This window comes from Vigna umbellata, chromosome 8, assembly GCF_029865625.1.
Source record: "Vigna umbellata cultivar VRB3 chromosome 8, Vumbellata_1.0, whole genome shotgun sequence".
Lineage (NCBI taxonomy): Eukaryota > Viridiplantae > Streptophyta > Magnoliopsida > Fabales > Fabaceae > Vigna > Vigna umbellata.
Genome location: NC_142172.1, coordinates 14,784,567 through 14,810,666, shown reverse-complemented (window position 1 = coordinate 14,810,666; position 26,100 = coordinate 14,784,567). Strand labels below are relative to the sequence as shown.

Here is a 26,100-nt window from a genome sequence, read left to right as displayed (position 1 = left end):
TTTTTTCAAACTCAATCCGGTTTGAACCCGTGGTGAACCGGTTGGCCCACGGGTTACAAACCATTTTATTAAATGGAATAAGTGATTTTTATTAAATGAAAAAAGTGATTTTTGATTTTGTTAATGTAATTTTTCTCGTAATCTTTTATACTTTAACAATAAAAATGATTACTTTTATAATATATATATCTCAAATGGCGATACACTTCTAAAATAGGGCAAGACATTACTAGTGTCAACATTATGACACTTTCAAAATATCTATTTTAAAATGAGTATTAAAAGTTCAAACGCGTGATTCCAAGATTTGAAGTATGAAGATGAAAATAAAAGGCAAAAGGTTCATCTTATAAAAACTAAAAATAAAATTTTGAATTTTATAGGAATGAAAAATATTTTTTTATGAAAAAAAAAAACATGGTTATTTCATAAAGCAATAAAAACAGGTTTAAACGTTATTAATTTGGTTTTTCTTTTTGTGTTTGGAAAACATAAACCCTTCAAACCTTTAAAACATTTAAACCCTTCACTTCTGCGCCCTTGTTGTTTCCTTCTCCACCCACGGCGGAACAAAATTCTCCGAACCAAGGTCTGAGCCGAAGTCCGAGCCTTCAAATTCAATGGAAGAAGATCACACGGAGTCATTCAAGGATGGTTCGGACCTCTGCCAGCAGCTCATGGACCGCTACGCCAACTCTGCTGCACCTCAGCATCGCCACCTCCTCGCCACTGCCGCTGCCCTGCGCTCCAATATCGCTACCGAGTCTCTCCCACTTACGCCGCCCGCATACTTCGCCGCCGCCATCTCCACCCTCGACGCCGCGGAGGCGCTGGACCCCGTTGCCCTCTCCGCCCTGGTGTCATTCATGGCCATCGCCCTCCCCCTCGTGCCGCCCGGCGGCATCGCGGCGTCGAAGTCGCACAAAGCTTCGGAGATCCTCGTTGCAGTTCTGGCCAGGGAGGGTGAGGAGTTGGGCGCTGCGTGCATGAGGGCCATGGTGAAGTGCTTGGGGGTTTTGATTGGCTTTTGTGATTTAGAGGATTGGGACGGAATCAAATTCGGCTTTGAAGCATTGCTCAAGTTCTCCATTTGCAAGCGCCCCAAGGTTAGAGTTGATTGAGCTATTTGTTTTCATGCTTAATTTATATATTACACACACACACAATTATGGGTGGATTTTGATGATAGCATTTTCAGCTTGCAGTGTGCATTTACTAATTTATGACCTTCCAACTTTGCAGACATTGGTCCATGCAATCGTATCATTCCCAATTTTGTGATTACAATATTTTTTTTTTAAAGTATAATCTATATTCAATGTTTTAAGTTTCAGTAGATTCATTCGATGATAGTTTCTACCTTGCAATGTAATCAGCATCCTGCGTTTGGTTATGGCCTTCAAATTCAATGTTGCTGACATCTGTCCCTGCCACTGTCTATGTTTTGTTTTCTTTCGTTTATATCCAACGTAGCGCCAATGTGGTTGTCTTGGAGGCCCCTTCAATCACTTTCAAAAGGAATCAGTTGACAGTACATGCTTGCAATATTCTGCAATTTCAGTGCTGCAACTGTGACTGCAACAGAACTCTAGTTTTAAAGTCTCTCTGTCTCTGTGTGCGTGTGTGTGTCTATATATATATATATATATATATATAATATATATCCAATCATGAATAGATTTGGTGATGCTTTTACTTTGCAGTGCAATCAGCATTGGTTATGGCCTTTGATTTCGGGACATTGGTTGATGGCTATTAATCATTTCACCACTCTGAAGTTATGGAATTTTTCTCTGTTTAAATTGTGTTGTGGTTTGTTTGCTTGTTTTAGGTACGCAGATGTGCTCAAGAAGCTATGGAGAAGGTTTTCAAGTCTATCAAAGCCTCCACGGTTACCAACGAAGCTAGCAAGTTGGTTTTGTCAGAGCTGAAAAGTTGTAGTGCTTTGGCACTGAAGTTAAGTGCTTCGAGGACTTTTGATGGATGTAAAGAAGATAAGGTTTTGAATCATCTGGAGGTCCTACATCTTATGAATTTAATTAATCTCATTGCTCCATATCTATCTACGAAAATGATTCTGAAAGTTCTTTCAGAAGTGCATAAATTATTTAGTTTTATGTCTTCGGAACTTGCAAGGCATGCACTTAAAACTATTGAAGCTATTTTTGAAGCTTTTAGAATAAAAAATATAGTGCTAGAGAAAGAGGACATTGTGGTTTCTCTTACTTCATTTGTATATTTGAGGGATAAGAACTCTTTGGATACTGTGATTTTGGCATCAAAACTATTAGGAGTTGCAATGGACTTACTTTATAATGGAAAATCAAGCTTGTGGATCAAGAATCTCCCTCCAGTTTGCAGATCTGTGATTGGTAAGTATGGTTCATCCATGTTCATCAATAGTAGAATATTTGTTATATCTCTGATTATTTTATTTCATCTGGTTATCTGCTGAGCAATAGCTTCTGATTTTTTTTTATTGAAAAGTATGCTGTATTAAGTTTCGGTGGATCATATCATTACATAATTAATTTGTGAATTAGAAATCAAAATCTATCAATAATTCCCATGTAAAACATTTTCAATGCAGCCACAAAGCAATATTTTGCTGTTTTTCACCATGAATTTCTCCAAACGAATTTTTATAGCAAATTGTTTCTTCAAATTTAAAATTATTCAATTCCTAAAACTTTTATTACTGTGATGATAAAATGATAGATTAATTATGTCACTGTGGGAGTGTTGTTTTGAAAGCTGTATTTTCTTTAACACCTTAACTTCTCTTTTTGATATCTTCCATGCAGCATTTGAAGGTTATTTGTTATTTCATTATTGGTTTTATTGAATTAATGGTTTGGGGAATTGGTGTTGCTAAATACGTAATTAATTTTATTGATACTGCTGTTAACCCCTTGTATTTTCCCTTTTCTATGGTATTTTTTTTCCTGAGTCAAGCTACCAATGTTGAATTCAGGTCTTCTAAATTTTGAGGGAAACACTGCATCACAAGCTTCAAATATTTTGAAGGATGTGCTAAAGCATCATATTAGTCACTTAAGCGTGTTGATGGGTACAGATCAAACATTTATTGATGGTAGTCTGGAACGTGTCAAAGCAGATGCAATAAAATCAACATGTGCTGTTTTTGAGGATGCCCTTTCTTCTACTGATGGAATTCCAAATGAGCATGTTTTGTCAGTCATATCTGTTTTATTTCTCGAGCTTGGTACGTGATACTCTTGTTATTATATTAGTGTAACGTATAGAGGAATTGTTCTTTTGAATTTCATTTAAGGTGGTCTATAACAGCTTGCACTCATTGCTCTACCAACTGAGATAGACCCCCTCACTTTTCTTTTATATTGCCACCATTAATGATTAATGTTTATAAAAAAGTGAGGTGTTGTATCTTTTTCTTGTTTTTTGTGTATGGATGGAACAAGGGAGCTGTGTTTTAGTTGATTTAATGTTGGTTGCATTACTTTCCCTTTATAGATTTCATGGTATAGGGTCATGTTTGTGGTCTCTTTTTTGTGTTCTGAATTAGAAGAGTTGAGCTCTTCTCTTGTGCTTACGTCCTAACAAGTGGTGTTTTCACGAGAGTTTAGCTATGAAGAGGGTTAACTATAGGTTGAATTAAGGTGCAAACTGAATAAGGATATGTTAAACAATAGGAAAGAGAGACATTGAGTTGAAACCGTGTATTTTTGAGACAACTCAGGTGCTTTATTTATATTGAGAAAACAAAATAAAAAAATTAAATAGAGGATATTTGATCCTTTAATAATAAATGTATGGTACGAGAATAAATAAAAATATTCTTAATTATACATGTATAATCTAGACGTTCCTGATTATAAAGGATCTGTATCTTATCTCTATAGTTATAACATTGCACTTTTTAGTTAGAGCATATAAATCATATGTGCTCAGCTTGCTGCAAATATGATCAATCCTTGGAGACTTGGTGAATATTGTCAGCCAACTATTCACCAAAGTTGATAAATCTAGTGCCGATGTCTCCAGGCTCCAAGTTGCCTCTTGTGAATGATAATCTATGTCAGTATGTTTGCTTCTCTCATGAAATATAATATTGGAGGCAATGTGTAGTGCTGCATGGATGTCACATATAAGGTGCATACGGGATGCAAGTGGACAGATTCTAAAGTGCATATGGTTTGCATCCCAATGTGGTTGTAACCTATAAGCAAACAAACCTCTTTGTGGCAAGCTCTACAAGCCCAAAGTCATAACATATGTAACATGAAGCCACCCAAGCTAAGCAGGGCCCTCATAACTGTGTTGAAAGAAGTGTCAAGAGATCTCAGCACACTGTAGGTTTGTTGTCTGCCATTGGTATATGGGCCTCACTTCAAAGTTATCGAAATGTTTCATGCCGACAAAAAATAGGTTTGGGTGAGGTGTATTGTGGATTTAATAACATTACATTGTTAAGCATTAGTCTTCATCCATTGTTCATGTTTTGTAGGAATAGATTCAACAATTGTGGTGAGACGAGCTTTGTAGCCCAACCCACTTAATCATTACTTAATTTTGAAATCCTATGTAATACTAACAATATGCTTGGTAAAGAAGGGTGAATCTGTTATGGATGTTTATTGGTTGTTGGAAGACATCTTTTGTATAGAAATACGGAAAAAATAATAAAATAATCTGTGAGAAAAGTAAGTTGAATCACTGAATGATCTCCAATGGAGCTACCACCACAGGGGTAGGGTCATACGAAGGTGGTAACCTGGGCGCAGGTTGGTCAGCCATGAGACATTATTTCAAGTTCTGCCATGTGCTGACCAGAGTTGTGAACCGCAGGGGAGATGATGCACATGCACATCCTTACATTGATGGGTGGTTTGAGTCAGAGTTTGTACAGTTGGGTGGATGGGCTTGGTGTAATCCTAACCCTATGGTCTTAGAGCAAACAGGTTTTCAGAAACCTCACCAGAGATTACCAAAACAGTGAGTTGACCTACTAATATGGTTTTGAAAAAGGCTTTAGAAATCATGTCAAACTATAGGAATCCCACAAGTAGGATAATGTACTTGATGTTGTACTTAAGTCTTAAAGTTCTCCAACATAATGGATTTGTTTTTTGGGTTGAACTCTCCTCATGTGCTTAAGTCCTAACATGGATATATCCCGTTTACAAGGCTGCTTGTTTGTTTTTAAATTTATTTCGTGGGGAGATGATGTCTTATTATCTGTTATCACACTTGTTTCTTTATCAATAGTAACATTTCTTCTTTAAAAGACTAATAGTTGTAAAACTACATGATGTCCATATCTTCTTACTTTCTTGTATTCCTTTTTGGTTAAAGGAGAATTCTCATTTATGTTGATGAGGAACATTGTGCTTAAGCTTGCTGACTTGATGGTTCAAATTTCCGGAGGCAAAGTTCATAATGAGCATGTAAGTACCCACAAAGATTCTGTTGTTTTTCACTCATTTCAAAATTTCTGGGGTAGTTCACTGTCTATTTGCTTTTAGATCAGCATTGTGGAGCCTTACTGGAACACTTTCTGAGGATAGTTATTTTTTTTTAAATTTTCAGTGTAACGATGTGTATATTGATGTATTAAATATTTTTGTTTGTTCGCACAAAATTTCTGGGGTAGTTCCTGTCTATTTGCTTATTTAGTGATAATCTTTTTTCTCGAAAACATTAATTACTACTTACTACTAGTACTTTTTTATTACAGTTATTTCTGGTTTGGTACAATTTAAACTGATTGCTGACTCATCTGCTTTTCATTTTTATGCAGCTTCAGAAATGCATTGGGTGTGCTGTTTATGCTATGGGTATAGAGAAATTTCTTTCACTTGTACCTATATCCCTTGATGAACACAGCTATACTTATTCAAATATTTGGCTACTACCAATCTTGAAGCGCTATGTCAGTGGTGCATCACTTGCATACTACATGGACCATATCATGCCTCTTGCCAAGTCCTTTAAGAAGGCTAGTCGAAAAGGTATATTTTATGTTATGTGCTTTGAGGCTGTTTTCTTTCTTCATTTTTTTTTTCTTTTCTTTTAAGGTGGAGGAAGCTTGAGTTTTTTTTCTTATGCTTATCCCCTCTCTGTCATTACCACTTGCATTGCTTTGAGCCTGGTTCCCATCCCCCTTTTTCTTTACATTTTTGACTTAGAGATCGACAAAGCTTGTCTGATTTTCTATTACTTTCAAAGCAGAGAAGCTTCTCAAAATAATTGTGTCTGTAAATAGTGAAAGATAATTACTTATCCATTTGTTTATATAAACAATAATAGGAAAAGGAAACTAATTTGTAGCAATTAGATAATTTGGGATATTCTGATGATTTAGAAAAACAACTAGAGAAAAACATTGTATGTTTTCTTGTCTCAAATATTTTTCCCCTTTGCCGCTGTCCGTACAGTTCCAGTCTTACGACAATCACTTTTTTGTTTAAATTGGGGAGCAAATTTTTTCCTGTTTCTTTCAGTCAGAAAGTCAGAGATTAGTCAGGAAATGATGGCCTGTGCTCATGACCTTCGGGGACTGCTGCCTGCCTTTTGTCGTCATGCAACTGATACTTACCAAAATTGTACTCGTCTCTCTGATGTCCTTATTACTTTTCTTAAGGAGGATCCTTCCATGCATCAAAATGTTTCCAAGGCATTGCAGGTAACACTTCCACAAACTAGTGGGGAGACCCTTGTAAATTTTGTTGTTATATCCTTTTTATTTTTTCAGTTCTTTTTCCTTCTAAAATGGTTATGAATTTTGTGCAGATTCTTGTAAATGAGAACAAAGCTGCACTTAGCCCTAAAAAGAGTATGGAAGATTGCCTTGGTGAATATGATTTTCTATCGGAGTTCAGCATGCAACCTACTTATTCAAAGAAAGCTGCTACCAAAAACATAAAGTCATTGGCATCTTGTTCAAATCAGTTGTTGTATGTTTTATCAGATTTATTTATCAGTTCACTTCCTGAAGCACGCTTATCTTTAAAGGTTCTGCATTTATCACTTGTGTTACTCATTCTCCCATATAGAATGATACCTTTCTCTTATGTTCTATTTTGTTGTAGAAAATGCATGAATTAGCTATTATGGTGGAATGGTCTTATTCTACTTGGGCCAGTTATATAATTTGAAGAATTTCTAGGCTGAACATTATTGGCTTTTAATGTTGCCTCTTGCTTTTCTTGCCCTTAGAATGCTGGTTGATATCTTGTTTACACGTAGTTGTCAACTGCTTTCTGATCTTGGTCATTATTTACGTTATATTGACGTTTTGATAATGTTTAAGTAATTTGGAACATTTGTTTCCTTTCTTTTTCAGGGAGCAATTGGGTGCCTAGCGTCTGTCACTGATTCTTCTGTAATCAAAGAGCTTCTTCTGTCTCTGCTTAAGAGGTCTCAACTTGTAGATTGTGAAGGTGAAGCTAAAGTATTGTCAAGTCCTGGAGAGGTAGACAGTGATCAAAGTGACTTGAAGGGATGCTCTCAGAGGTACAATGATTAATTTATACAAGAGTAATTTTCAGTATTGGTGTCTGTTAGCATTTCTCAAATTATATTGGTTTTGCATTTCTTTTTTGTTTCTTAACTGAGATGGTGCTATTTTTTTTTTTGCTGTTTTTTGATCCGATCTACGGAGTCAGCATCTTGTTGATTATGTGCTCACATAGGTTTATTATTTCCTTTGATGGCTACACTGCAGTACCTGATTTGTGACAGAAGATTATGCATAGTTCCTCTAAGTTTAATCATAGAAGTATGCCATTTACCAACACGTACAGCAAAATAATTGAGTGATTCTTGGGAGTTATCAATCTAAAGACTCTATTTTTCATCTAATTTTGGCTGTATATTGCAAAATTATGTAGTAAAATAAAATCATTCATGCGCTTACACCCAACAATTTAATGGTATATTGCCAACTTGGTCAAGAGTTTAATCCTTAACTTCTGCATTCTTCTAAAACTTACATTTATGATAAATAAAAGGTTGGGAGATTGTCTGTGTTTCATTCTGAAAGACTTTTGTGGGTGAAACATGTTAAGAGATTTAATGAATCATTTGCGTGCCTACTGCCAACTGGTTCAAGTTTTAAAGTGTTGGTGCCTGATAGTAATAACATTTGTTTATTTTTGGTAGTTGGACAAAATTAATTGAAACTGTATATTCAGTTATGAATCTTGTTCAGAAGCAAGCCTTCATACATATTAGTGGAATGGCTGAGCTTTGACACAATTACATCTTCTTGAACTATAAAATGATGTTTCCAAATCTGAAATTAATAATATCCAAACCATATGCCCTGATAACCTGTTACTACCTTTCAATTTTTTGTTATTATATAATGAATACCAAAACTAAGTCATTTTGTTCTTCAGGTGTCTGATATTGGAAATGGTATCTTGCCTAGTTGAGGGAGCAAAGGATGATCTGCTTGAGAAAATTTATAATTTAACCATACATTCATTTCAGGTATTTTTCAAAGTTTGGAGAATACTTTTAATTGATCTTACTTTTTTCTTTAATTCTTTTGACTAACTATATAATTTTGTAAAATAATTTCATGTATGCTTTTGGTTTTACAGGAAAGTGATGAGAGTGTTCATCTCGAAGCATACAACACATTGAGAAAAATTTTGGAGGTCTGGATTTGTTTGAGATTTTTTTGTTTCATTTTCTCCCTCTTAGTCTTGTTATCTGACTATCTATGTATCTCTTAGAAAATCTAAGAAATATTTGATATCTTTTTTATATATCTATGCTGTTGTAGTGTGTACCCTAGGTGCTGTTAGGTTTTATTTTTTCTATTATATGATTTGTTTTGTTATTTAGTTATGTTCCTAGTGAATGTTGTATTTATTGCTTTAATATATTAAATGAGTATAGATTTGAAAACGGGCTGAAATCCATAGGCCAACATGGCCCATCACTAGTTTGGGTCAGGATGGATTGGAAAAATTAGGAACATTTTAGGTATATAAAAAAAGTCACTTGGTTCACTTAGAACTTGACTCATTAGGCTGAACCTGTGCTAACCGGACCAACTTGTGGGGATTTGGTGATGGTTGCACATAATGACAGATGGTTTCTTTTCATTTTGGAGAGGCGAGGTTTTCTTCCTTACTTTACACAGCAATTGATCCTTCTAATTTTTTGTTAATGGGCTACTGGCCCATTTTTTTATCTTGATTGGTTTCCTTAATGGGTTGCCACAAGGTGTCGCATTGATGGGCCTTCCAACACATCATGACGAAAACCCATGGTGGGCTGGGATTCAACCTGTTTTTGCAGTTCTGGGTTCATCATATCTTCCATGTTTTTCTCTCTTTCAACTCTGTCTGTCTATCTCAGTATTGTTGCTGAATGATGCAGGAGAATCCATGCTTCTCTTCTTCTCGATACGTTGAGCTAATTGATTTATTACATGGATTAAAACCTCCAACTGCAATTACATCTCTTAAAAGTCGATATTCTTGTTTTCGCCTGCTGATGGTACATGCAATGAAGGTCAGAATTCTCAGTTATGAATTATGATAATGTTTCATTCTTATTTAAAATTTATCATCTTAGATATGTATGACATGGTTCTATAAATTTTTTGGCGACTATGTTGCAGAAATCTATTTTAGCATCCAACTCCTTATATTGTTTAGTCCATGTGTCATTTTCAATTGACGCTGTATTTAAACTCACCAAAACTGGATAACTAGCCTGACTGCTTTGTCTATTTTGGTTCTAGTTCATTTATAGCTTCACATTCAAGATTTAACTTGATGTCTTTATCTTTGACTAATGTACATCTACATTTTTTATTTTTTTATTAAAATAATTTTAAATGCCAATTAAATTTTTTATTGAGTGCCATAAACTTTTTAAATAAAATTAACCGGCAACCAACTTGCAGCATTGAAATTGCTGTGTTTGTTTCCAAAAACACTTGTACGCAGTAGGTTTTCAGAGTTGTTACAAACATTCTTATATAAGTTTATATGATTATGTCTCTAAAGAAACTTCTGTTGCAATTTCTTTTCCTTTGATTGTTGAAATTACAGTGAGGCTGGTTTAGCAAATGTACATGCCACTTTTGTTAGATATATGCATGGTTTTTTCCTTTTAGTATTCTGTGAAGAGCCTTTCAAAAGTTATAGCATATTAGACATGTTTTCTTACTGGGTTTTGCTTGTTAGTCCAGTTATTTTGACTATCTTTGTATTTCTTGCTCTTTGGTCTTTGAAGGAGGATGGGAGGGGTGCATATAATTTATATCCAGTCGTAATATTGTACATTATTGAGTGGTCATTTCTTTTTTTATATATATACGTGTGTGTATTCTGCAGGCTAATTTAGAAGAAGAGGAGAACTCAAAGGTTTTTCTTATTCTCAATGAAATTATTCTCATATTAAAGGATGTAAGTATATGAAATACTTGCCATTCATATTCTTGAAAGATCTTTGGCTTAGATTTAGTACTGATTTATGTCCAATGGTTCTGTTTAGGGCAAGGATGAAACTAGGAAAGAAGCATATGATTTGCTCTTAAATTTAAGTTCTACCCTGAGAGACTCATTATGTGTTGGTTCTATTGAACCATATCACAAACTAGTTAGCATGGTAAGTCCATGCATGATTTCAATTTTGTTTTATTCAGAGGATCACTAAGATTTGAGCTACTAACTAGGCTGCTCCTAAATATGCTTGTGGGATATCGCTCTATTAAGTATCGAACTTCCCACGTTTATCATGCTCTATTTATGTTTTTTTTTTTATATAAGCTAACAATCACGCAATCAATGCTGTGTCCATTCTGTGAGGTGGAAACGTGTCAGTAACTTATACTCTCATATACTCTCAATATACAGATAATGGGATACCTTTCTGGATCATCTCCTCATATAAAAAGTGGAGCAGTGTCTGCGCTGTCTGTATTGGTATACCAGGATACAAGTCTTTTAATATCTGTTTCAGGCCTTGTCCCCTCTCTTTTATCTCTGCTGCAAACCAAAGATGTGGAAATCATAAAAGTGAGTGTTATACTTTTTTACGATCATATTTTGAGTTTGAACATCTTGCTGTTATCGTTGTTTAATTTTACATCTGTAATAGGCTGTCTTGGGCTTTGTTAAAGTGATGGTATCTAGCTTACAAGCAAGGGAGCTGCAGAATATTCTGTCAGATGTTATTGCTGAAATCCTCCCCTGGTCGTCTGTCTCAAGACATCATTTTAGATCAAAGGTATGAACAATATCTAATGTTTAGCTCGGTCTTAAACATGCTGGTGTGTGCTAAATTAGATGCACATGCACCTGCACAACATGAACACATTGATCTGCATACTTTACAGATCTATCGGAATAATGTGTTTTTATTTTCTGCAGGTCACTGTTATATTTGAAATATTATTACGGAAGTGTGGTTCTGCTGCTGTCAAACTGGTTACCCCGGAGAAATACAAGTTTTTTCTCAAGACTGTTCTAGAGGTACTGTTTTTAGTATTGATTAAAAGATTATGATTGTAATGGTTCTTCTATAGTTTAAGTTTGGTGTCGGCCTAGCTATGTTACATACAGAATTGTATGCAAATCCATGAAGGTCAGCAAATAGTAGCTTAAAAATTCATATCAAGATTGGGCTTTTGAATGATTAGGCTTGTGCTTTAAAGGATAAAAATTCAAGCAAATTTCAGTTCTTCTTTAGCAAAGGTTATACCTGCTCTCCTTTTGGTTCCTATTTTTCCCTACTGTTTTCTGGGATACATCAACTCTTATTAGAGTGATTTTTGTCAAATTGGTAGATTAATTGTTAAATTTCTTTTTTAAAATTAAATTGGTTGGAGAAATTGTTAAATTAAAATATGTACGAAGAATAGAAACAAAGAGATTAAATTTCTTCTCATTATGAAAGCTAACAGCACGTTTAAGGTTCCTTATTTCCGTTAGTTTTATTTTCATCTATTCTCATTTTCATCTGGGATATTTTATGCCTTAGATTTTTTTTATTAATATTTGTATTGTGATTCCATCGGATTTTTTAAAGTCAAGATCATCAATTAGGAAACTCCGTGGCTAAAAGAATATTCACAATAAAACTTTGATTGATCATTTGTTGGTTGGTGGGAAATTCTTTTCTCCTTTTTCTTGCTTTGGATTTTGCACTACTTTCTAGCTCATTTTAAACTTGTAATATATGTAGATGGTGTACTGCTTACTGATTGTACAGATTTGATAAAAGTTTATATTATGGTGTCTATTGACTTGCAGAATCGGCATGGCAAATCAAGTGAAGCAGTCACTAAAGATTCAGAAAATATCCCTCAAGATTCTTTTACCAAGAGGTATATTTAGTTGCTTCTGAAAAAAATGAATTGAGTTTTTGTTTCTTCGAAGCTGATTGTGAGTCCTCTTTTTTCTCACCCTTTTTAGGCCAGAGTGGAGGAAGCCTGGAAGAGCAGCTACCCCAGATAAAGATTCAATAAAGAGCAACAAAAGAAAGAGAGACAACAAATTTGAGACAGTCAAGCCTGGCCAAAAGGAACCATTTAAATCTACCAGTAATGATGGATTAAGTTTACCCAAGAGAAGTAGGCCAGAAGAAAGTAGAAAAGGCAAGAAAAGTGGGAACAAAAGTTTCATTGGTGGTGGTGGGAAGAGAAACGTGAAGATGTCCAGCACTCAAAATTTTAAAGCACCTTCGAAGTCACACAAGCTAAAAAGGAAATTCCAAAGAAATTAATAGATGAGTCGAATACTGAAGCTGGTGAAACACTTCTTAGATGTCATACTCCCTGATTGTGTAGGGTTGACAGTGCCATTTTATATATGTAACTGCATATATAGCTTGGGAGATGAAAAGTGAAGGATACAGGATTTCTTCTTTCCTGTTGAACAACCACTATAGAGAGGAAGTTGTCACTTTATTGGGATGACATGCTGGAATCTACTGATTGAGAAAATGAAGTTCTGCTTACTGCATGCATTTTTGTTGCTGGAGTAGTTATGTTTTTGGTGAGCGAAGCTGCAGTAATGGATGTATTGTCGTGGTTGATTATGTAAATGGCTACGTGTTGCTGCCATCTTTTGCCCTCGGCAGGATTTTTCCCAAGGTGCTAGTTCTCACTAGATATTGTATGTCTTAACGAAGGATACATTGACCTATTTTCCATATATTTGCAAAGTTGTCAAACATAATGCAAGTGTCGTACTGAACGTGGCACACAGTCACACGTTTTTTAGTGGGGAAAAAAGTAAGATAAAAAAAAAATGTCCATCAAAGGACAAATTTCGTAGTTTGTAGAAGCTATAAACGAGTTCGGCAAAAAAGAAAATTAAGTGATATAAAGAACAAACTTCAACAAAGGCTTCGTGCTTGTGTCTCTATTATCATAATATTGAACTAGTTATGTCTAATTCTATTGTGTTTATCTCCGTTTGAAGAAAATTATAAAAATGTACTAGTTATGTTAGTTTGATACGATTTTACCGTCAAGATATCTTACTCGTTTGACACAATTTTTGGCACTTTTTTTTTTTTTAATTTTCATTGAAGTTGTGTAGGGATAACATGGTTTTAGTTGTTTATACAATTTTTTTTTTATAAATTATTAAAAATGGTTAAAAATTGATTTTTGTCTCATTTATATATATATATATTTGATAAAGATAGGCATTATTTATTGGAATACTTTCTAACATCAATAAAACTGACAGACAAACGCTGATACCGAACCATAAAGAAGATGAAAGCAATGTAGTGCACTAAAGTTGAAGATGAGAAACAGACATGGGGTGGAAAATTGGGTCATTCAGCAATGCATCTTGCAGTTCTGGCCACAAAATGGCAGACACAGTCCATGAACCATCACCCTTGGCACTTAACCTTTGGTTCATGTATCCAACTCCTACCCTTGGAATGCTAGTGTAAACTGTCCCTAGCAAGGGTCTCCCAAATCCAAAGTCAACCTCAGTAACAGGAAACCTTTGTCCTGAGGACACCACTAGGGTTGGTACTTGTTCACCCAACACTGCCTTTGCTAGCATCAAACCAGGCCTATGACACTCAATCCAATCAATCAACTCCAAAAAATGATCCTCATTGTTTACCTTTGAAATTGACTCATGCACTGTGTTAGCAATGTCTGATATAGACCCTTTTTTCAATTCTTCAATACTTGCCTCCCCAAATGCCACAGACAGCACATTACCAATGTAATTTGACATCAAGTTCTCACCTCTTCCCATCCTTTCTCTTCCATCCACCAACCAACCCATCTTGCACTTTTCATGCCTTTGATCAATGCTACCAATCATTATCTTCCATACATACGCGGAGAAAGCCTCAATCTTTGTTTTCTTGACTCCATTCCCAGAAGCAAGTTTCTGCAGCATGTTGATGCTTGATGCTTTGATATGATAAAGGCGTTTCAGTGAGATATGGTTCATTGGCATGCTCTGTATCTCTTCCATGGTGCACCTCACAAAATTTTGATCCAACGATGGTTGATAATTGGGAGAAGAACGTGCACGAAGGTGTCTAGTATGGTCTGGTATGCAGGAGAGTGGTTTCTTTTGAGCCATTTCACACCAGGAAGCAATGAACTTACCAAAGGAACTGGCATCACCTAATGCATGATCAAAAGTAAAGGCTATAGACATACCTCCACATGAATATTCAGTCACCTGAATTTGCGTGGGGAAATCTGGTTCAACTGAGACTACCTTATCTTGAAGAGTTTCATTGAGATCATAAAAATCTACACTCTTTAATGGGGTGTCTGTGTGTGCTTCAATGATTAGAGCACCATTGTTGTCACATATGATCTCAGGCTCACTGGTTTTGGGATTTTGAACAATTTGGCCAGCAAAGGGATAATAGTGATCAAGTATTTGTGCCAGAGAGCTTTTAAGAGCATCAACAAAAGCCTTCAAGTTATCTGATTCTGGTTTGCGGTAGAAATACAAGTATGTAACAGGAAAACGACCTGAAAGCAGGTCAAGATTTGAGAGAGTGATTGAAAATGGTTCTTGTGGAGGATTCAGTGCTTTCACAACACTTTTCCTACTCACCTTAACTACAAAATTTTCTGGGTTTTTGAGAATGTCTGACATTTTTCAGAGGAGGATAGTGTTTCTCTCTGATATGCACTAAGGTTGGAAATGCATTTGAAATAATGAAACTTGGTATATAGCAGTTATATAGTATATTTTTACAGTGAAAGTTGGTGGATGTTGACATCAATGCTTCAGTGCTTTCTCATCACACATTATTGAATGGAAGTGATAAGTTGGCCATGATACCATTACCATGTCTCATGATTAAGAGCTGATATCATGAGTTTCGGTGCTTATTTCAATCTTTGGTCAAGTTTGGTAGGCAACATAATTGTGGAAAGTGGTACATTTGAATGCATTCTTCAGTTAATCGTCTTCTGACAGTTTTTCTTTTCTCTGTTGTTGGACACCAGTTTCAACCATCTATAATTCTCTTTTGAATTGTAACATGTGAAAACATTGCTTAACTACAAGAGTAAAATACTCATGTTTTTTTAACGTTGTATACAAACACAAATGTCTATTTTTTATCTGTTACAAAAACCTTCCTGAGAGAAAACACACAGTCATTTATAACTATCTATAAAGGTGATATTTTCTTATAAATATTTGTAATAGCTATTTTAGTGTGTACATTTCAATACCAATTTTATCCTTATTAATATAAGTTAATTTATTTGTTCTTTTGATTTTGATTTTTTTTAAATTCAATAACTACTCCTAAAAATTCTACATACTTATAATAGCATTATAAACATTATTTATTCTATACTTACTTTATATTTTTATATTTTTTATAAATTTAATAATAAAAAATAATCTTTTATTTTTTATTATCAAAAGTAAATAGACACGCATAATGCGTGTATTTTTATTAGTATAAATAAAGACGTTTTGATGTTTTTAGAATTGTTTGAGCTGGGTCACATAAGTGAAGGAAGATAATTTTAGTTATTTTATGTTTTAAAATTATTTAATTAACTGAATGTGGCTATGATATTGTAATAATATTATTAATTATTTAGAAGTAGAAATCTTTATTTGTATATGTAAGTTGTGTGATGAAATTGGTAATATTTTGTGAATGATATTATAAATATAATGAATTGAGCTGGTTGATATGTTTTGTGATCTATAAGAAGCATTAGATTTGTTTGATATAGTTGGAATGGTACGAAATTAGTAGGTTTTGGTCTTCTACATTATGCAGACAACTCACTAAGAGGATAAAGTTGTTAGACGACGTTGAAGTCAAATAGTTTATTGACTTAGTGGTTGTTGAAAGCTAATATTATTAGTTAAAGGATTCACTGACTTGACTGTTATTGGACGTTGTCCATAGTTATTGGACAAGTTTTGACATATTAAATCCTAAGAGTTTCAATTATCCTTTCGTTTGAGCGACTACTAGATTTATTGTACACTTAGGTTAACATTGCATGATACTTTTTGAAAGTCTTTTAAATTTTTTTAAAAAAATTAACAATCTTTTATTAACAATATCATTGAAAGCCAATAATGGAAAACACCTTTGTTACTATGCCCTTAGTTGTGTATACATGAAGTGATAGTGGAAGGTGATGTTTCTTATCTTATGAAAGGCTGAAATTGGCGTGAAATAGGGAAATTGAAGGTTTGTGTGGGCACGTTCTTGATTTTAGACACCGTTAGTTTTTTCATGTGTTAAGGGAACCCTCATTCAAACTACTCCATATTGCACAACAAACTATAGTGCTTGTCAGTTCACAACTTCAAATCATGGACCACAAACATTCACATTCTCATCTTATGCTTTCCACCACTTTTCCCCAACCTTTCCAATTTCTTAGATATAACTTTCTCTTTTCCTTTTCACCACTATCTAGGGTTCCGCCTTTTTAGGTTTACTTCATTCCAACCTCCATCATATAGTTCGTCATATATTAAGACTATAAGTGTAATAAATTCTGATAGGATTAGTATAATTGAATGGTGTAATAAAATTAGTTAATAAAGGTAAATGTGTCTTGATTTTTTTGGCTTTGACATATGCCTACAATTGGCATTTACATCAATTTATATGGTTTCAATAAAGCAGGCAAGAAATGGTATGAAAAACTCCATTGTCAAACTCAAAAATTTACGTAAACGTGTAAGAGTCTAGTAAATTTTCTTGTAAATTCGATCATAAATTTGTAAACATTTACTTTACATGAAAAAAAATTACATGAATAACATAAGGTTACAAAATTATACAAACGGAAAATGGTCTGACCCTTTTACTATTCACTTTAAAAAATGGGGAAGATTTTCACATCTCTTTTCGTCTATGTAAATGATGTGGTTCTTGCAAGCTATTTTGATTAATTCACCATAATAAAGTCTATTCTTGAGTCCAATTTGAAAATCAAGGATTTAGGTCCTTGTATTATAGAGGTGGAACATTCCAAACTGGGAATATCAATCTAGAGGAAATATTATTTAGATCTTCTAATTGAATCTGGTCTACTTGGATCAAAGCCTGCCAAAACTCCACTATTCAGTTTATATTAAGATGCAAGTAAGTAATATGAAGATGTAGCAACATATATAGATGATTGACTGGCTATCTTCACTCTAGAAAATTCATTTCATGATATCGCTTCTTTTTTAGTTCATCATTAATTTCTTAGAAAGCAAAGAAGCAACAAAGAGTTTCAAAATCTTCTTCTAAAACTGAGTACATGGCACTTTCCACTGCTACTTGTGAGTTACTAGTGGCTGTTAATTTCTTTTATGTGATCTACACATTGTTTATTTTATTGTCATAATCAAAGTGATCATCTACACATAGCCGCTGCTATTCGAGTTTTGTATAAATCAACAAAACATATAGAAATTAATTGTTATTTTATTCTAACCAAGTTTGAAGATGACATCATACGTTTACTACCAATTTCATTCAAAGAGTATCTAGCCGATTTTTCACAATAGCTTTACCTCCTCTAGTTTTGCACTCCATTCATTCCAAACTGGGCATGGTTTATATTTACCATGCTCCAATCGAGTCAGAGATGTTATATTACCAAAATGTTGAAAGAGCAAAAACAATTACTAAAATGAGTAAAATTGAGTTTTTTTTTTATAATTGACTTATTTGATATCTTATGATTAACTATAGTTAAAGTTTCACATCAACTATAAATAAGACCAATAAGACCAATTTAAAATATATAATACAAACTTTATTTTATAAATTTATTTGGTAAGATTGAGTTAGATTAAAAGTTTATTTCTATCTTAACATAGTATTGATGTATATACTTCGATAGAAAAAAAAATGTATTAGCAGTCTTATATCTATTAGAAATAAAACTAATTTAAAATATATTTAAAAATATAAATTTTATTTTACAAATTGATTTTATGGAATTTACTTAAACGTAAAATCCAGTTTTTAACAAACCATAAAATATCATCATAAATCTATAATGATAGGAAATGTAAAAATGATTTTGCCATCACTTAGATCAGCTATTTGTTGTTGTTTTTAACCTCTGTTTGTCCTTGAACTTGTTCCAATCTTATCCGAAACAACATTGGTTTATGATCAAGTCCTTCTGCCTTTGCACATGAATATTTGGTGACCAAATCGAGCAAGTCCCTGCACTTGGTATTGATGGTTGTAAGGTCGAGTGCAATACCTCATTCTCCTTCTTGAGTCGCTTGTTTTCATGCATCAGAACTGCATAATTTGAAGAAAAGGTTGATGCTAAGGACCTTTGATCTTCATCTGAGTCTTGTGGTCCATGTTGCTTCTTGCTCACCCATGATTTTTTACGTCTAATCTCGCATAACAGTTCTTTCTCACCCTTTCTGAATCGCTCGTTGCAAAATTCCCATCTGCTTGTTCTAACTTTACGAAAACCCTAAATATGGATCATCAATTGGTGCATGTGTTTTTGGAGTTAACATGTAAAGTTATTATCTCTAACAAATCTAATTAACGAAACTACATTTACTTTTTTAAATTAAGAAAAAACATTCAACAATTTTTATAAATATTAAACTAAAAGATCTATTAAGTAAAAAATAATAAAATGTGATAAGAAGAGATATATAATGAGAGATCATTTTTTATTTAATGTTAATTTCATCGTACAAAATTGACTATGAAAGGAAAGACATGTTTTACTTATGTATTTTATCTTGATTATATCATTAAGTATTTTCAAAGTTTTAACCTCATACATCTTACGTAAACAAATTAGTTATCTCAAACATCAAATATATTACATTATACATTTGTAAGTGGTTTCATCATGGACCAATGATCCAAGAAACTCAACAACAGTCATCTAAAAATAAACTTCAATAAATTGGTATATAATATTTTTTTACCACTTTCATATTTTAGTTTAAGTATATAATTGATTAGGTTAAAATTTATAATATATATATATTGATATAAACTAACACTCCTTTTTCTTAGGACACTAACACTCTGAAGTACAATATATTAATACATTCCTCGTGTGTATAATATAGTAAGTATATCAATTTATACTATGAAGGTTAGCTATCACTAGCTGTAAAATGAATTATCTATTGGTACAATGGATCATATTGTTAATACCTAATACATACAATACCTAACTATTTAGTTTGAGTAAATATTATCTAAAGAAAGAGATATAATATTTTTATGACAAAATATTTAATATTTGTTATCTAAGAAGGTGGAGATATAATGCGAGGAGATAAAATATAATGTCAAATCTTTTGATTATGTCATTTTTGGTAATATAAATCTAGAGGCCACCTACCATAACTCAGGTGGTTGGTATAAGTAACTGAGTAAGGTGTTCATTAATAAAGGTCATCAATTCTAGCTGCCTAATTTCTTTGAAAATACACCAAAACAATCGTCCCTACAACTTGAAATTATATTTTATTTGTCAAGTACAATTGTAAAGAACAAATCTATAAGGTCACTAGATTATAGTTTTAAATGGTTTTGATCTCACCATTTTAAAAAAAATAAAAATAAATTATAGATGAATATTAGGTAGTTAGACACTAGTTAGTCTTGGAAGTTTCATTCGACTAGAGACAAGGTCACTTTATAGTTTATAAATGGATGCAAACTTTACCTCCGAGATTGAATTAAGTTTAAAGTTCACTTTTAACGGTTACACGTGAAGATTGATAAGACATACTTAATGAATATAATTAACTTTGAATGTTTTTGTATGGATATGACACATCAACATTAATTGTGTTAATGTTTCATTTTTTAATAGTTACATTACATTAATATATTCTATTTCTAAATTAATGTTGGTTTAAAATAAAAGAATTTAATTTTGATACATTTTAAATATAAAGAGTTTGTTGATTTCTTAAAAGTAATTATAAATATAACTTTTATTTAACAATATTATCGTACATAAATACATACTTGAACGAGAGTGTGAAACAACTTAAAGTCGTTTTAATTAAATTAAAGTAAAATACTTAAAATTGAATATATGTAATAGAATAATACAATTAAAATAATAATACTAATAATATTTAAAATTCATAAAACCCTAGTTAAAATAATATTTAGTTTAGCCAAAAGGACTACTTTGACTATAGTATTATATAAAGAATTTTTTCAGTGGTCCTTTTGATCCAACAATATTTTAATTAAGACACTAAACTTAATACTAATTAGGTCAAACAAATGCAGTTAATATGTTTCTATCATCAAGAACTCATGGAAACAAATAAAATTATCTTTATTTCTTTATTCGCTAAAAGCTTCTACAGTGGTCAACTTATTCACCAACCATCGATAGCTACGTTCCTTTCGCTTTTATTCAACTCATTCTTCTCTTATTTCTAAATTTGATGTTCTTCGTGTTGTTTTAAACTGTTGTAATAACTAAATAATGCTATAAATTTACTTAAAATTTTGTTAATATAATAATACTTCACTTGTTCCAAAATAACAGTTTTAATTATACAAAAAAAAAAAAACTCAAAATACATTATTAGTAACACATTTTCTAAGACATTCTCACTAATACACATTTTATGATTGATTCAAAGATATTAAGCTACTAAGACTTAGTTAGTGATTAGTAAGAGTTAGTAAAATTTATAAAATTCAACCAAAATAGTAAACTGTATATATATACTCTCCCTCTATAACATCTGTAATTTCAGCCATTGAAAAAAAATACAATAATTGAGTAATATTTAGAGTTTAATGTTTCAAATTGATTCATGGTCTTCTTAAAATACAGTATTTTTTTTTCATTGAGAAAGTGATGTATATTATTTAATATTGTTGTCATAAACATGTGTGAAAGAATGTTAAACTAGAATAATTGACTATTAACAGCGGAAGTGTGTGTGCATGTTGTTGCTAATATTTGTGATACGGATATTAAGATACGTACATAAGTATTGAGCTGGCGAACAAAGCTAGAGAAGTTGCAATGGTTGAAGAGAGTTGGAAGAAGATCACGAGCAAACTCTGCAGGTTGCAACACCACAAACGTTGTTCCGTCATCATTCCACGACACAACATCATTGGTCGTAGGATCCTCAACCAACATATATGTCTTCAACAAAAAGGGTGCTGTGGAGAATTTTCTGACACACTCCAACGACCCTTTCTCCATTTTTGAGAATGATTTGAGAAGAGATTGAAGAAGGTTGATGAGAGTTTGTGATCAGAAGAGAAGAAGGGCAGTTATGAACTCCCAATCCCAGCAGTAGAAACCCAACACGACTCCACAGTTCATGAGAAATGCAAGACCTTCTTCCTTCTTCTCTCTCTCTCTCTCTCTCTCTCTCTCTCTCTCTCTCTCTCTCTCTCTCTCTTAAATAATCCCTCCGCTACATGTATTACTACTATATACAACTCTTTCTCAACAAAATTTCTTATTAATATTATAATTTTATTTAAGTATGATAGGTTGAGATAGTAGTTGGACATTCGTCATTGGGAAGATGACCTATTCCGTAGAAAATAATTTTATTTATAAAAATTCGTTAATTAGCTTAGCAGAAATATCGTAATAATTGACATCATAAAAGTAAAAAAGAAAAAAAAAATATATTAATTATCATAGACATTTAAGATATTATTAACATAAAAAAATTAAGTTTTCTATCAATTTTATTGATCACTTAAAGTGATAAAAAAAAAATAAGAAGACTGTTCTAATATTCAGTTTGAAAAATAAGAATTTAAGTAATAAGTCAGGAGGACATGTTATCCTGATACAACTAAAATTGAGTTTTTATAACTTAAAACTCCAAAAGATTCTCACAAAAAGAAATTTCATTTTCTCATTAAATTCATATATACATCATTTATATTATAAACAACATCATTTTATATGATGAATTAGGTAAGTCTCTCTTAATTCCATTTTTAAATAACTACTTTTTTATAGGATGAATTAGGTAAGACCCACTAATATTATTTAATTCCTATTACATGAATATTTACTATAGTTAATTAAAACTTATGAAAAAAAACTCAAAATATTCATCAAAATTGTGATAAAAATGATGAAGAAAATTCAAAAGACTCTTTATGATCATGTTATTATCTTTTTATTCACCTATATTCGTTCTTAAATGTCCAGAATATATTTCTTCTAAGGAAAGATAATACCATATTTAAAAATAATTTTTTATTAGTTTTCCAATTGAGAATTCGTGCATATACCGTTAATTAACTCACCAAATAATAGGTTGTTGGAACTTCTCACTAAAAGCACTTCTTCAAATGGTTATGGAGAAAAGAGTAATATCTATATAAAAAGTGTGGTAAAAAGCTGACAGAAGAGTATTTCCTAAGGCGTGTACCTTAAGGACTTATCTGCGATGTATTGTGCAAGTCCTTCAAGATACAATCGAAACTTCCCAGAACATTTCTGAGGGTCTCAGAACTAGCAAGTATATCTAAAAAGAGTATAAAAAATAACTCAGAATAATTTTAGAAGAGGAAAAGAGAAAAATGATGAAACTAAGAAGAGAAGAAGATGAGAGAAGATAGATTTTTGGTGTGTTTTGGAATGGAGGAAGAGCTCTCTATTTATAGAGCTAGGGAAGAATCAAGAAAATAAAAGAAATTAAAAATCATAAATGATTTAATTAAAAATTTTAACGTTGCATAATAATTGTTTCTTTTTCTCGTTGCCAACATTCTAAAACAAACGTTCAAAAACGTTTTAACTTTTGCAATGTTGTTAAAATATTATAACAATCCCCCACATATTGCAAAAAAAGTTGAAAGAAAAAGTCTTTGACTCAAATAGTTCAAACACTAAAAGAAAGATAAGAAACTTTTATCCTGGGTCTCATAGGATGTAATGCATCCAAACTGGTAGAGCAAGCTATATGAACCAGTCTTATATTGAGATACTTAACACATAATGTAGTTGGTATAACAAGCTATATGAACCAAAGACACTTAACGTGTGTTAGAGGTTTATCAATCACAATACACTCCCACAATCTTGCTGTTATTGCTGTGTTGCGCTTATTAGGCCATGCGCGTGCCCGATATTCATGAGTGCTCTAGAGATCATGCCAAGATCTCATGCAAGCGGCCCTACTTAACACTCATATAGGTGATTTCATCAAGTGTATGCTGCAAATCATACACCACCCATAAGGGATATGAAAATCATTAAAGAATTTGTTTAAACTAAAATTCTTTCACCACATAGAATTTTAATAGCAAAGTTTAGCCTCTCAATGATGTAGTTTCTAACACTTTCACACACCATAAGAAGGGATATAATTGATTAAAATCAATTTAGTGCTATCAGAACTAACAAGTGACTTGTTTTTACCCATATGAACCTTATTCATGGGATCTCAAATCACAAGGTTGGGTTACCATCACTTGTTTGTTTGCAAGTGGCTTAAGTTTCATTCCCCTCGATGTTTCTAATATCATTTGTCTTTCCAGGGGTTTTGTCAGAGGATCTGCTAGATTCCGTTCTGACTTCACATAGTCAATGGAAATAGTTCCACTCTTTAGCAGCTGCTTCACCAAATAATGTCTCAATTGTATATGTCTATTTTTTCCATTGTAATTCTTATTTTTAGCTATAGCTATTTCCGATTAGCAATCACAGTGTATTCATACCGATGGAGTTGGTTTCATTCCTAGTGAAATGTTCGCTAAGAAGTTTTTCAACCACTCAGCCTCATTACCAGCCATCTCAAGAGCAACAAACTCAGATTTCATTGTTGATCTTGCAATAATTGTTTGCCTGGCTGATCTCCATGTAATCGCACCACCCCCAAGTGTGAATACATAACCACTAGTGGATTTTGTCTCATCTGAATCAAAGATCCAGTTAGCATCATTGTAACCTTCTAGTACAATGGGAAATCCACTGTATTCAATGACATAATCTATTGAACCTCTTAATTATCTCATAAGCCTAGCAAGTGCATCCCAATGTTCCTGATTTGGACATTAAGTATACCTATCAGGTCTAGAAAAGCTCATCAAGTGCAGTAAGCTCCCAATTATCTGGGCATACTGAGGCTGAGATAATGATTGTCCTCTATTTTTTATTAATTTGGAGTTAGCATCATAAGAGTTACTCACGAATTTTAGTTCATAAAACCCAAACTTCTTTTGAAGTTTTTCAACTTATTGTTCTTGGGATAGTAATATTCTATCTCCCTTCCTTATGACTCTAATACCTAAAATCACATTAGCTTCACCCATGTCTTTCATTTCAAATTTTGATCCTAGAAATAATTTAGTTCTACCCACAATCTCATTGCATGTACCAAATATTAACATGTCATCCACATATAAGCATATAATGACACAATCACCATTTTCAAATTTTGAGTACACACATTTATCAGCATCATTAGGTGAAAAACCATTATAAAGCAACATATTATCAAGTTTTTCATGCCATTGTTTTGGTGCTTGTTTTAACCCATACAAGGATTTTAAGAGTTTGCATACTTTATCCTCTTGAACAAGTACAACACACCCTTTAGGTTGAGTCATATAAATTTCTTCCTCTAAATCACCATTCAAGAAGGTTGTTTTAACATCCATCTGATGTATCACTAGTTTATGGATAGCTGCTAGGGCTAACAACACTCGAATAGAGGAAATCCTAGTCACGGGAGCAAAAGTATCAAAGTAATCTATGTTAGGTTTTTGAGTAAAACTTTTTGCTACTAAACTTGCCTTATACTTCTCTATGGATCCATTAGGGTGATATTTTTTCTTTAAGATCCACTTACAACCAATGAGTTTTGCTCCTTTAGACAAATCTACTAAAGTCCAAGTATTGTTTTTCTGAATTGATTCAATTTCAATTCTAATGGCCTTATCCCATTGTTTTGCATCAAGAGCACTAGTAGCTTCTACAAAGCTTGTTGGATCATTATCAACAAGATAAGTATAAAAGTCATCTCCAAAGGAAGTTTCCTTTCTCTGTCTTTTACTTCTTCTTAAATCCTCATTCATGGTATTACTATTATCATTATCATCAACAGGTTGAGACATCTCACTAACCTTTAAGGGAAACACATGTTCAAAAAACTCAGCACTTTTCGTCTCCATTATAAAATTTCTCTCAAGTATGTTACTTTTAACAACTAGAAACCTATAGGCAGCACTATGTTTAGCATAACCTAAGAACATACAATCAAAGGTTTTAGAGCCTATTTTCCTTTTCTTAGGATCAGGTAACATCACCTTAGCTAAGCACCCCCACACTCTTAGATATTTAAGGTTAGGTTGGTAACCTTTCCACAACTCATAAGGAGTTTTACCAGTTTTCTTATGGGGTATTCTATTTTGTAAAAAACATGCAGTAAGTAAGGCTTCTCCCTAAAGGTTATCAAGTGCACCAGAACTAACAAGCATAACATTCATCATTTCCTTAAGGGTTCTATTTTTTCTCTCAACTACTCCATTAGACTTAGGTTAATATGGTGGGGTTACTTCATGAATAATACCTTCTTTAACACAAAATTCATTAAACAGTACATACTCACCACCTCTATCTGATCTAATTCTCTTAATCTTCTTATT

At 32.9% G+C, this 26,100-nt stretch overlaps 2 protein-coding genes and 1 pseudogene across 2 annotated transcripts; 1 reads left to right on the top strand and 2 right to left on the bottom strand.

Annotated features, from left to right (window-relative positions):
- The first annotated feature begins 498 nt into the window (after positions 1-498).
- LOC124842124 (uncharacterized) lies at positions 499-13,190 on the top strand. The gene is made up of 18 exons (XM_088096894.1): positions 499-1,106; positions 1,832-2,372; positions 2,975-3,226; positions 5,338-5,429; positions 5,783-5,993; positions 6,486-6,667; positions 6,775-6,996; positions 7,328-7,497; positions 8,385-8,478; positions 8,592-8,648; positions 9,379-9,513; positions 10,344-10,415; positions 10,504-10,617; positions 10,866-11,027; positions 11,110-11,238; positions 11,382-11,483; positions 12,264-12,337; positions 12,426-13,190. The coding sequence occupies exons 1-18, from the start codon at positions 621-623 to the stop codon at positions 12,733-12,735; spliced, it is 3,405 nt and encodes a 1,134-aa protein (XP_087953020.1). The 5' UTR covers positions 499-620; the 3' UTR covers positions 12,736-13,190.
- Positions 13,191-13,613: 423 nt separating this feature from the next.
- LOC124842121 (coniferyl alcohol acyltransferase) lies at positions 13,614-15,248 on the bottom strand. The gene has a single exon (XM_047318543.2). The coding sequence runs from the start codon at positions 15,105-15,107 to the stop codon at positions 13,758-13,760; it is 1,350 nt and encodes a 449-aa protein (XP_047174499.2). The 5' UTR covers positions 15,108-15,248; the 3' UTR covers positions 13,614-13,757.
- A 3,150-nt stretch (positions 15,249-18,398) lies between these two features.
- LOC124842126 (heat stress transcription factor B-3-like) lies at positions 18,399-21,835 on the bottom strand (annotated as a pseudogene).
- Between the last annotated feature and the right edge of the window lie 4,265 nt (positions 21,836-26,100).